This window comes from Dasypus novemcinctus, chromosome 3, assembly GCF_030445035.2.
Source record: "Dasypus novemcinctus isolate mDasNov1 chromosome 3, mDasNov1.1.hap2, whole genome shotgun sequence".
In the NCBI taxonomy this organism is placed as follows: domain Eukaryota; kingdom Metazoa; phylum Chordata; class Mammalia; order Cingulata; family Dasypodidae; genus Dasypus; species Dasypus novemcinctus.
Window position 1 is genome coordinate 46,419,691 of NC_080675.1, and position 13,522 is coordinate 46,433,212.

A 13,522-nucleotide genomic window follows, 5' to 3' on the forward strand; every position below is an offset into this window, starting at 1 on the left:
ACTTAATTCTCTACCTCACTGAACATCCATTTCCTTGGATGTGCTATGTTCAGCCTCATCTTCTGGTCTTCTCCCATGCTGTTATCACTGCTTGGCGCATTCTTTCCAACTTCACCCTGCTCATTGGATAATATCTTTCTTTTAGGTCCAAACTTACAAATCAAGTCCCTTTGAGAAGCTTTCCTGGAGTCCTAGGTCTGGGATAGGAATCCCTCCTCCATACTTCTATACTATAATTTTATTCCCCTCTTGCTGCACGTATCACATTATACTGTACTGACCTATGTATTTGTTTGTATCTCTGGAACCAGAAGGCAAATTTTAGGAAAGTATGTGTGATGTACTATCTGAGGTGTTCAGCACAGTGCCTTGTAAAAGACAGGTGTTCAAAAACACTTTTTGAAAAATAAATTAACAAATAAATGAATAGAGCTCTAAGAACAAATTAACCTATTCTCAGAAAAAGCATAACAAGTAGTGTTATGTTTACCTTTAAAAACCCTACATTTCTCTTCAGCAAATGCCTGATATCTCTATTCCCCTTCACAACAAAACTTCTTGAAAGTGCTGAATAAGTCACTGTCTCCACTTCCTCACCTCCCATTCTCTTCTCAACCCACCCCAATCAGGCTTCCATTTCCACCTCTCCAGTGTGACTAACCTTGCCAGAACCACCTCCTAACTCTAGGAGCCTAGTCCAGTGGCCACTTCTCAGTACTTACTCGCTTGATAGCTCTACAGCATTCCACACGGTTACCCACGTCTCCTTCTTAAAAGACTTTCGACCATAGGTTTCCACATCATCCTACTTGCCTGGTTTCCTTCTCTATGCCTGGCTGTTCCTTCTGAGCTCTTTGACTGCACTTCTTCTACAGCTTGAACTCTGAACACTGAAAGACCCAAAATATCTGCTCTAGCTGCATACTCCATAGATGATTCATCCAGTCCCATGGCCTTAAAGGTAAATATACCAGCCATATCCTGATGGCTCCCAAATCTATAGCATTCCCTAGAAATCTAGGCTCTTATATCCAACTGTCTACTTGACATCTCAATTTGTGTATTAAACAAGCATTGCACACCTAACTTAGCAAAACTAAACTTTTGATTTCCCCAAAACTTATTCCCTTATCATTCTTCTCCATCTCAATGAATTACATCACCAAATATACATCTGTTCAAGGCAAAAATTTAGAAGTTATCCTTGATTCCCCTCTTTTCCTTACTCCACACATCCTCAATCTTTACAAATATCCTAAAAAATCCATAGCTCTGTTTTTTACTTTTTATTGCAGTAACACATATACAACTCAAAATTTTCCATTTTAACCACTTTCAAGTGTACAATTCAGTGGTACTGATCACATTCACAATATTGTGCTGCCATCACCAATATCCACTGCCCAAAGTTTTCCTCTCTTCAAACAGAAACTCTGCACCCATTAAACAATAACTCCCCATTCCTCTCACCTCTATATCCATGATTCTTCATCTCACTGCAAACACCCTGGTCCAAACTACCATCATATCTCATCTGGAATACAACAAAGGCATCCTAACTAGCTTTCCTGCTTCCATTTTGCTACCAGATAATCTACTTACCACACAGCAGCCAGGGATCTTTTGGAAAAGCAGATCCATGGTACTTCCCTGATTAAAACTTTCCAATGGTTTCCCATCCTACCCCTTACTTTAATAGTTGATGAGGCCTGCCTGATCCAGCTTTGCCTTCCTCTCCAGTATCAGCTCATGCCATCCCTTGCCCATCACAATCCCATCACACCAGGCTTCCTTGGCTCCATGAATTCACTAAGTTAGTTTCTACCTGAAAGTGTCTCCTTGCGTTATTGCCCTGGACTGGGATACTCTTTCCCTGCTCTATGCATGGCAGTGCCTTTGCATTATTCATTCACTCCTTAGCTGTCTCCGTTCCTACAAGGCCTTCTGCTATCACCCTTTCTGAAGAAGGCACAAGGCACTATCACATAAGCCCATTTTAATCCTCTGCATAGTTTTTACCATGTGCTGATATCTTTCTTGTTTGCTTCTTCCTAGTCTCTCTCCCCTACCTTAAGTGTAAGCACCAGGGGCACATGACGCTTGTTGGGGTTGTTCATGCCTGTATTCTCTTGGCCTACTGAAACAGTGCTTGAAAGAAAATAGGGTCTCAGAAAACATTTGCTGTATGACTGAATCAATGAACAGATTTACCTGCACCCATAAAAATCATAATTATGTAATGAAATGTAAGTTTGAATTCACCTATACTTTTGAAACATTTTGTTTTGAAAAACATAAAAATTCCCTGAAAGGTTCTACTGATAAAACACTCAGACAAAGGCAGACAGAGAGACACAGGAGAACTAGTTCTGACTATTAATAATCCTACTTATCTGAAGGCAAGGGCAACAATTCTAATGTTTTAGAAAGATCTTAAATGTTTCTCAGATTTGAGAAGGGTTGTTTGTGTCCTCCATCTTATTAGCCAGGGGCCCTTCATCTTGTAATACCATGCTGCTGGGGCAATGGTAATCTCCTGTTCAGTGAAGACTGAAAAGACCAATGATGACCAGCGAGTGCTGGTCCACTCTACATGGAATAAGGGTTCCAGCCCATGTAGACAGCATATGTGTGCTGACTCTTTCTACCCTCTTTTTGCTCTGCTCATTCAACACATATTGCTACACAGGCCCTCACTGACCAGAAGAGAGGATTCATCTAGAATCTGATCTCTCACCTCCAGAGATATATACTTTTAGAACTTCAAATATTCCCTTAGTCTCATAAATCATTCATATCCTTTGGTCTGCCACTTTTAAATGACTCCAAAAACACCAGATGGTAGTAAACTTCTGCTTTCATATATATTGATAAAAGCACATGGAGTTACCTTTTACCAAAATTTCCCTGACTGTTTTAGAAACACAGAGTCATTCGGAGAAACTCTAATTACCAACGGTGAAAGCAGGTGAGGGAAACTCTTGAAGACGCATATTTAGAATTTTTAGTCTTTTAATTTTTAGAGTGTAAATTACTCATTAAAACCACCAAATGGTTATAGAGTAATAAACTCCATTGCCTTTTTACTTTAGCATTTTCAAGGGGAAATTATTTTCAGCTTAATTTTTTCTTTATATACAACTTCAGGCTCCGAAGAATTACATCCCCTCCCACCACACACACATACACACACACACACATACATACAAGCTCAGAAAATCCATTGGGGCTAATTAAAAAGGATTTTGATTTCTATAAGGAATGAATGAGATCTTTGTTAACCCACTTTAGCAGTACTCTAACTGACCCCGGATTTATCTTGCCCTAGTTTTCAAAATGTAACTGACCCAGAATAAAGTAAGCTTATCCCCAAACTCCTGGCAAAGACAGAATCATTGTTCCCAGAAGCCAAAACTAAATATACATCCAAGAAAAGAAAATATTTTCCTGAAAAGCTGTATATAGTACAAACACCTCAAGAGCTCTTATTTTATTTTTATTTTAATCAGAATATTTTTAAGATTATAAAGCTTCCCATTATCAAGGCAAACAACTAGCCAAGGAAACACAGCAAAAGACAGTATCAGGTACTATGTATGAAATCAGGAACTTTCTGGAAGCTTTTGTGTTATTAAAGTACAGCATTGACAGCCAGTAAACTACTATGACCTCATTATTTTCTCAGGGAATAATAATCACCTCACCAAGTCAAAAAGATTCCAGTGATTATTTGCTTTTATTCATAATAACTGAGCAGTCTAAATTGTTAGCAAAAATTCTACCACCTAATACATGCCCTTTCCTTATTCTTCATTCATTTCCATCAAAAATCTGCATGGGGGACTTTACTGCAAAAAAAAAAGGTAGGAATTCCACCCACAAGTCTTTTATTAACCTTCTTCCTCTGCTTCAGATTTCACCTGGTTTCATTCACTCAGTCATGAGGTTGAAAAAAGTTTTCTCTCACAAACATGATACTAGAGCACTAATGAATCCCAAAACATCATATATACACTTCGCTGCCTCATGTCTAAAGAAATCCATGCTTCCATCCTATCTGACTGATTTTCCTGAATACTGAATAATTCTTCTAATTAAGGCACTTTAGAGACTTTTTGCTTTATATATTGGGAGCACCACTCATTTAATCATATACAAGAAAACCTACTATATGTTAGAAACTACCCTGGCAGTAAAGGATACAACTTCTGTTGTATCCTTTTGGTTAGGGCATCTAACCAAAACTCTCAGGAACCCAGAAGGCTTACTAAAGCAAGTGATGTCCAAAGATAAGGGAGAAATCAAGAACAAGGAACAATTTCAGGGCATTTGTTAAAAGGACTCCAAACTCCAGGGAAAGTCCTTACCAAATGCATAATTTTTACAGAGAGTCATTTTCTCACCTTATTTTACTCTTCTTTATGTGACATCAACAGGCAAAGGCATAGCTGCACCACATGCTTCTTGAAGGCGCTTAATCTGCTCATCTCTGTACACTAGCTCATTGCACACAGTAGGCACTCAATATTCACTGAACTGGATAAAATTCAATATTACATTGTAATCTAACCGAGTGAACATGTTTAATTTCTAATGTTAAAAATAATCTGTAAATTGAAAGCCTCCTTTCAGATAGATATTCAAAAACCAAGGAATAAATTTAAATGGAGTGATGATCCAACTACAGAGACTCACATTTCACTCCTAAGAGCCCATCTAGTAATGATACTTACCCAGAAGGCATAGAGGTATTTTTAATCTTTTAATATATGTCACCGAGATGATAAGAGCACCAAATAAAGCATATGAGCATTGTCTGAAATGACACAGTAGGTGGGCTGAACATGGTTTATATAGGGCCATGCAGATACTTAATCATTCACTAGCATTTTGGCACAACTGCATGAGAGTTAACTCCTCCTGTAGTGGCCAGAGTAATAAAATATACACTCCTTCCTTCCTATGTCTAATTAATGATAACATTCTATATATGAATTCTGTATTTCCAAAGAAGTGGTCCACATCGTTTTTGAAAACAAAATAGTTTGCTTCTGTTACATAAATTTATTGTGCCCTGTTATGACCAGCAAATTATTATATTTACCTGTTACAAAGGAATTACTTAAATATGAAACATAAAAGAAGGGTTCAAAATTTCCTAGAGCTGTCATTTAAATTTTTTTAAGTTGAGTCAGCCTATTCAGCCCATTTCCACTCCTTACTAATTTGACCTTCAAATGGATCCTCAACCTGACTCATGCTTTAAATCTTTCCATAGCTTAGGAAGTCCTCAGGAAAGAGTTTCTTGAATATAGTACTTTCTATCCACAACAATTTATTTTAGACAAATTAATACAAAACTATATACAATGGTATCACTTGATGCTATTAAAATATTTGGTGAAAACACAATAAACAAAAAAGAAAGTTAATAATTTGGACAGTAAACGTGCTACTCCTATTATACCAAGAAAATCAGCTTCAAAACCTTGGCACCTCACTACCTTATTATCTGCATTCAGTAGCTGTAAAGTTCTATTGAGTCCTCCATCTTAACAGTTTTCATATCTGTCCCATACTTTTATGCTCATTACCATAACCCAGGTATATCCAAACATCATTACGCAACACCCAGATATTTCAAATGTTTCCTCACCGTTTTCTCCAATTCCACTTTCTTGTTCCTTTCAAACGTTCCTCTACCTCAAAGCCTGATTAATCTCCCAGGGTACAACTCTGACCTCTGATCATGTAATCATTATTCTTATTCTGCAGTAACTACCCACTACCTTAAAGCAAAAAACCCTAAATCCTTGGATTTGAAATCAGTTTCCTGGAGGAGGGGGGGGTGTCTTGATCTCAGAAATACTTCTGAGGGCTCTCATATTACATGAAATAGCAAAGTCTCTCCCAACTTTGAAATACTATCATACTTTGCCAAACTTATCCCTTACTACTTTCATAATCAAAGCTACGCAATCCTTCAAAAAATTGCTTCTTGGACGTATTTCACCCTTTCCCACCTGAAGAACATGGCAGAGGTGCTATTTCAGACAAAATATACAGTTACAATTTTCTTAGAATAAAAGGGAAGGAAAGAAGGATTTATTGAGCACTTATTACTTTGTCAGTTAAGAAATACAAATGGAAACATTAAAGGAATTATAGAAGGACACCTTGATAAAGTAAATAATTTTTTAGACAGCCATTTATTTATCTTTGTAATAGCCTGAATTTTGATATTTCAATTTTATTTAAAATGTGGACCATTTTATTTAAAATGCACTTTTAAAAAACCTTTTCAATTTTTACATTAATCCACCCAAATTCATGAATTCCATTCCTTTCTCTTCCTAACCATCCAACTATTTCAGTGCTAATCTCCTCATTCCACTGAGAAAACATAATTATCTACTGTAGCAGTTTGATATTATTGATGAATTCCAAAAAGAAAGATTATGTTTGTAAACTCATCTTTTCCTCTGGGCATATAGATTATATTGTGCCAACAGGGCGTTCAGTCCCCGCCCCTTGGTGGGTGGGGACTCACAGATAAAAGGCACGGCAAAGGACAGAGTTGGGGGTTCTTAATGTTGGAGTTTGATGCTGGTCTTAAACTGGAGCCCCGGGGAGAGAGACAGAGTCATTCACCTGACAGTCTACAGCTGACCTTGTGGAGAAAACAGGAGCTGAGCCCAGAGGCACCCAGGAAGCCTGAACCCTCGCAGATGTCGGCAGCCATCTTGCTTCAACACGTGGAAATAGACTTTGTTGAGGGAAGTAACTTATGCTTTATGGCCTGGTAGCTATAAACTCCTACCCCAAATAAATACCCTTTATAAAAACCAACCAATTTCTGGTATTTTGCATTAGCACCCCTTTGGCCGATTAATACATCTACCTACACCAAGGACCCTCAGAAATCCCTTCATAAATGTACTTTGACAAAGATAATTCAAAAGATGAACAAAAAGAAAGACACAGTGCAGTCATCTGTACTGTCCTGCTCTATGAATTTCGTCAAAGCAACTGCCTGGGGCCTTAGACCTGATTCCTTTGAGGCCTTAGGAACCTGGAATATCTATTTTCATAGCATATTAATGATGAATCGCCACATTTTAATTCAGACATGTGACTCTTTTCTTGACTGTATTGCTCTGAGTTAGGGTGTTGCCACAATTGTATGCTCTTAGATAAGTTTTTGCTAAAACAAAATAGGACTTATAAATTAACAAGCAGTCCTAGTGCCTCTACCTGCCTCTAAAAAAGGTTCTGAAATGAAAAAGAAAAACTTTGAGTCTCTCATATGATATAAAACCTTTTTCTTATAGTATTCCAAGGATCATAATGCACCTGTGAATTTTGTGAAATACAAGGCTGCTGACATAGTGTAAAAAGCCAAATACTTTTAAGCCTACTACCAAGAGCCTTCAATTCAGTAGTATTCAATGTAGATAATATTGTCTATCAATTTTTGACCAAATATCCAACAATCCTGCCATGAAACTAAAGTTACCTTCCGAAAAATAAACAAGTTATTTTTTTCCTTTCTTTCTCTTTGAACACCTTGAGCTGAAAGAATCATTATAAGTCTGCTGATAGCAGTATGGACCTTAACAGTTAACCCTGAGGGTACCTAGGCTGATTAAAGTGAGCAGACCTCGCCAGTGTCAACTTGACTACATGGGCTTTCTATCTTTTTCCCTACAGAAGAATGCATCAAGCACCATGATCCTCTAAAATTTATCATGAAGGTAAATCATTCAAATGAGCTAGTACACGTATAACACATTTCCATTGCTGAACAGTCCATACTAGTCTCCTATTGAAAGCAGATTGCCAACCTGATATAATCAAAAACATGCTATAAGAAATTATCCATTTCTCAGTAATTTTCCAATTATTGTGAGCTACTTGTGAACCTCGGATCACCAGTGTTATTTGAAGATGCCCATCCATACTCTGGATGTAAATGTTTGCTCAGGATTGAAGAGCATAAGGCTATGATTTAAATGGATTTTCCAAGGAAATTCCCTCTTTCAAACTATTCTTTGAAATGTGTCAGAGGCTGTATGGTACAGTAGAAAGAAAACTATGTTGCAAATCAAAACCTAGCTGCTGCTGCTGCTAGCTAACTGTGTTACTTTGGGCAAGTAATCCAGTCTTTCTGAGCCACAGTTTCCTCCTTAGGACACGGGAGATAAAAATATCTATCTCATTATATGGTTGTGAGATAATGTGTGTAAAAGTCCTAGGTAAGTTATAGCATGCTACATAAAGGTGAAGGAATTCATTCTCTAATAGGAAAGAAAAGATAAATATAATTATTAAAAACACTTGTTCTTCAAAAGACTGTCAAGAAAGTAAAAATGCACCCTACTCAATGGGCAAAAACATGTGGAAACCACATATTCAAAAAGGGTTTGCTATCCATGTTACATAAAGAGATCATACAACACAACAATAAAAAGACAAGCAACCCAATTTTAAAATATAATCATTACAATACCATGTGGTAAGTGCTAAAATGGGTATATGAGAGAATAAAGGAGGGAGTTTGTCTGTCAGCCTGAGTAGGGCTCACGAAGGACCTGAGTCTGGCCAACCGTGGGATGGATGAGCTCGCCTTCACCCAGCCGGGAAGAGGGGGCAGGGGAGCCAAGGGAGTGCCCACAGGAAAGGGAACAGCTTTAACGAAAGAGCCAAGGCAGAGGAGAGCTTGGCCCTTCAGGAACCATGGGGTTGGAGCTCAAGGTGCCTGTGGGGGCGTGGTGGGAGATAAGGGCAGAGAGGAAGGCCAGTACCAGCTCCGGAAGAGCCTTGTGAGCCAAGAGGCCTAGACTGTATTCCAAATGTGATGGGAAGCCACTGAAAAGAAAAGTGAAAACAAAAACACAAAAAGAAAAAAACAGGAAAAGTCAGACTTCAGGTTTTTAATTCTTCCCTATATACCATGCCATCTCTGCACTAGCTATGTGCTTAAAGCAGTAAGATCCATTTATGAGTCCCTATTCTGTGTCAGGCACTGTGCTACACATACAAGGAAACTAAGGCTCAGAAAGAGAAAGTCTCTTACCCAAGTTCAAAGAACTATTAAGTGGCAGAATAAGCATTAGAAATGACATACATCTATTTCTTAAGCCACTATTATTATCTTCCTGATAAATTTTATGCTACATGAAATTACATGCAGCCAAAGCTTCAGAGAAAAAACAAGAACACTGATTTATTTCCAGTTAAATGGAAATTTGATTTCTACTACTTGTGAATATTACATGAAACTATAAAAACTTACTTACTGAGATTTTTAAAAATTCTTATCAAGTATTTTACATATTTCTTTACTCTATATAAATTACACAATATTTATTTTTTAAAGTCTGACTGACACATACACATGCAATTAATTTATATCTCAACCCCAAAGTCAAGAAGCTAATCATTCAAAACACATTTCTAGTAAAAAGAAAATGCCAGAAAGTCATTTAAGGATCTTTCGTATAACTGACTCAATATTATTTTTGAATAATATTCTAAAATGTTTTCCAATACAATCCGCAATCTTAAAATAATTTTAAAATACATAAATCGTTTCAGAAAAATTTTCTAAGACTTGCCATAGCCTAATTTCTTCCACACTACCTTACTTTGCCCAACTCCAAGATTCGCTTTATCAGCAAAAGTAGAAAGTCTTTTCTAAATTTGACTCAATTATTGCCAAAATCCCCAAGAATCACTAAAAAGATACAGTCCTTATTCTATATAAATGCATGCACAACCAAAATAAGTCTTTAAATACTAATACTATTCCTTTCTATCACCACAAATTAAGGGCTTTTTTGGGACTTGGGAATCATCCTGAATGACACTGCAACAACAGGTATAGGCCATTTTATATCTATCCATAACATGCAGAATTGTGTGGGAGAGAATGTAAACTACAATGCGAACTATGGTATATGCTTAGCGACGATGCCCCAGGATGCGTTTATCAATTGAAATGAATGATGTTGTGTATGTGGGAGGGTATGGGAGGTGTGGGGAGTGGGGTATATGGGAATCCCTATATTTTTGGTGTAACAGTTATGTTATCTAAGTATCTTTTAAAATATAAAAAAATATATCATTAAAAAATGTATTTTTAAAAGAGGCTGTGCAAAAAAATGCAAAATAAATGCTAATAATCCCAAGTGAAATATTGCTATTTAATTCACTATAAAAAAAAAACAGAAAAAAAAAGCTACATACACTCAGAGTAAGAAACTAGAGATACCTAATTCCTTCCAGGTATTCCTTACTGTCCTAGGGAGCCAAGACAGCAATAAAGACATTTAAACATATTGAAAGATTCTACATTTGGAAAAATACAGACACATAGAAAAATCACCACAAGAGAGACAGAAATGAACGTGATTTGTGAATAAGTATGGGTAAGGTCTGCACAGCTTTTTGGATGCTATCCTACCCATTCTTGGTTACCTTGCAGTGAAATTTGGAGATCATCGATGCCCAGGGAAACCTGTTCATCTTCAGAGGTAAGCACAGTACTAGATGCCATTCTTTGACCCAATGGAGATTATATCATGTCCGTCTCAGTTAAATAAGTGAACTGAAAGGAAAGAGAATAAAGGCTCATTAGTAACTTTGCAGCTCTGCTTTTCCTGTGAATATGCATTCCCGAAAACAAGAGCAACGAAAATTGCCATCCAAAAGAAGCATGGCTTTCCAGTGTTTCCTCAGTTCATGAAGACCAAATGACTACGCCTTCCTTTTTGAATCATGATCAAGATTTTGCCCTCTGACCTATTCATGCTCTCTGGAGTTCCCGGCAGAACTCCAAAAGAACTAGCACTGTGGGTTCTATACTAGCAGTGAAAGGGAAAGCCAAGTAATTAGATTGAATACCTTGTCCAGGGGAAGTAAAGCTGACACAAATACATGTCTCAGTCACTTGTGTGCAAGCTGTTAACCTTCAACCTGCACAGTTTTCCTTTTAAAGCGTTTTATTTAACTTGGTTCTTTTTCTGCTCCGAAAATGTTGCCATTTATGGAAAACAATAAGAGTTGAGCCTACATAGTTTGCAAAGTGAAACTAAAAAAGAAAAAAAAAAGCTAACTGAACTAATACATCAAAAAGAATATTTTGATGCGTTATCTGTTATGCTGAATTCTTTTCCCAAGGACTTATTTTCCCTACCCCAGTTTATCTCTGAAAGAATACTTCCAGTAAGAGCAATTCTTGTTCTGCAACTTTTTAAAAAATATTGTTTTAGGTATGTAAATTAGCATTTGGGGACTGGGAATAAAACATTACTTCTTCCATACAATGGTATTCTTACCAAAATAAACCTAATCACACATATGAAAATATAAAATGGACAGAGGGATGAATAAATGGATAAATGTGATAAAGCAAGTTTATCAAAACATTAATGGCGGAATCCAGGAATTGGGTATATGGGTGTTCCCTGTAAAGTCTATTAACTTTGCTGTATAAAATGTTAGGAAAAAACTAAAAAAGAAATAAGCCTAATTGAGGCCAACAGCCAGATACAGTCAATCACATTAAATATTCAACAGACCACTTCGAAAAATGCAAAGAATAAGAATAATTTTTGAAAGTTAAAGCTAGAGGGAAGCAGCTGTGGCTCAAGCAGGTGGGCTCCCGTCTACCATATAGGAGACCCTGGGTCCCTGTCCCAGCGCCTCCTTGTGAAGGCAAGCTCTCCCGCACCACGTGGGGTGCTGCCTGGCCCGCAGGCGCCACAGGGCGCCGCCGCCCCGCAAGCGCCATGGAGAGCCAGCTCAGCAGGGCGACGCAACGGAAAGGGAGACACTTGGATGTATTAAGGACCTTCTCTACCCTTCAAACACCCCAAGGATGCTGAACCCAAAGTGGAGACAAAGCATTCCTCATTTTGACAAGAGAAGAGTACCTGAATTTCAGAATACATTTCCTAAGGACACTCACTATTCTACATCAGATACATTAGCAGTATATGCTTATACAGCACTTACTCTATATAGGCACTAGTCTAAGCACTTTACATACATAACTTCATTTAATCCTATAACAACGGATTTTTTTTTAAAAGAAACTAAAACACACCTATATCATGTACAGTTGTCTAAAAGGACACGTATCTAATAAACCATGAAGCTAGGATTTAAATCCAGGTCATTTTGGCTCCAGAGTCCATGTTCTTAACCAGTGCCTCCTAGAGCTAGCTAAAAAGTTATTCTTTCTTTCATTCATTAACTCAATAAGCTCCTGACCTCAAGGAATTCAATCTTGAGGATGAGCAAATGAACATAATTGAGCAAAATTCTGTAAGAAATGGATGAAGAAAGTGCTATAGGAGCGAAAGAGAAGGCATGCCCCATCATTTGAAGCTGGAGATGGATGTGACTATCAGGACTGGACTCTCTCCGGAGTTTTACAATAAACATTAGTATTACATGGACGACGTCTCCGAGAGCCATTCATTGCCATTCAATATTAACCAAATACATGGTATCAAATGTAGGGGAAAGACTCTAGATTTGCCTTTAAAATAAAAACAATACGATAAAGAGCAGCTGTTAGCCAGAAAATCAAGAAACATTCGAATTAGGCTGGTATATGAGTTTCACTGTATTGTATATTAACTTAATGTTGTAGAAAAAAATAGTATAAAATGGTTTTTAAAAGTTTAGACCTTAAAATAACTAAATGTTGGGAGGTATCATGCTTTATTTACTTACTTATTTTTAGGTACCAGGGCTAAGGATTAAACCTAGGTATACCGGAAGCTGGCGCTGAACCACTGAGCCACATCTGCTCCCTGAGTTGGTTTTTTTCATTTCCTTGCTTTTGTTTTCAGGAAGCGCTGGGGACTGAAATCGGCACCTCACATGTGGGAAAGAGGCACTCAACTGCTAGAGCCACATCTGCTCCCAAGAGGTATCAGTTTTTAACAGTGACAGTTTATTAGCAAAAAAGTCAATAAAATGTAATGTTTTTATTTCCAGGAGAATTTCCAAGCACTTCTAAAAATGTCCATCAAAAGTCAAACCAAACTTGGAAGAGTGAACCACTTGGAAGTGTTAGATTATCAACCCAAATATTGTCTTATAATATTATCAAAACATGCTACAGATACCACAAGGATAAGACTGAAGGCATTTTTGATGAAGATATTTCTACATACACAATAGTTTCTGGTGAGAAATGATGATAAATGCTTGCCATTTCCAGAGAAGAATCTAAATGCCAAACAGGCCTGTGAAAAACTGGAATGGGGGGAAAAGTAAAGCTTTATGAGATTTCTCAGAATTCAGAAGTGAAAAGTTAGAAATCTGAGTATGAAAAAGGAAGAGAGGAGGGGGATGATCACTTTAATTTTTTTAAATATATTTTTATTTAAGTATATCATTCATACGTGAACATACATAAACAATAAAGGTATAGTAAAGGTCGTGAACTTACAAAATAAACATGCATAACATTATACATCACCTCTCCACCAACACCTTGCATCAT

General features: G+C 37.3%; 1 protein-coding gene across 6 annotated transcripts in view; it reads right to left on the reverse strand.

Annotated features, from left to right (window-relative positions):
* The window catches only part of SYNE2 (spectrin repeat containing nuclear envelope protein 2), a 400,819-nt gene that overhangs the window by 323,862 nt on the left and 63,435 nt on the right, over nt 1-13,522 (reverse strand). For 5 of the 6 annotated variants that reach the window (XM_058293295.2, XM_071213892.1, XM_058293293.2 and 2 more), the window contains exon 2: nt 10,480-10,609. In XM_058293295.2, coding sequence (XP_058149278.1) covers nt 10,480-10,558 — 79 coding nt within the window. In that variant the 5' untranslated portion in view covers nt 10,559-10,609. Of the gene's footprint in view, nt 1-722; nt 740-10,479; nt 10,610-13,522 lie in introns of those variants that run through there. The other variant, XM_058293297.2, reaches the window with a different exon arrangement.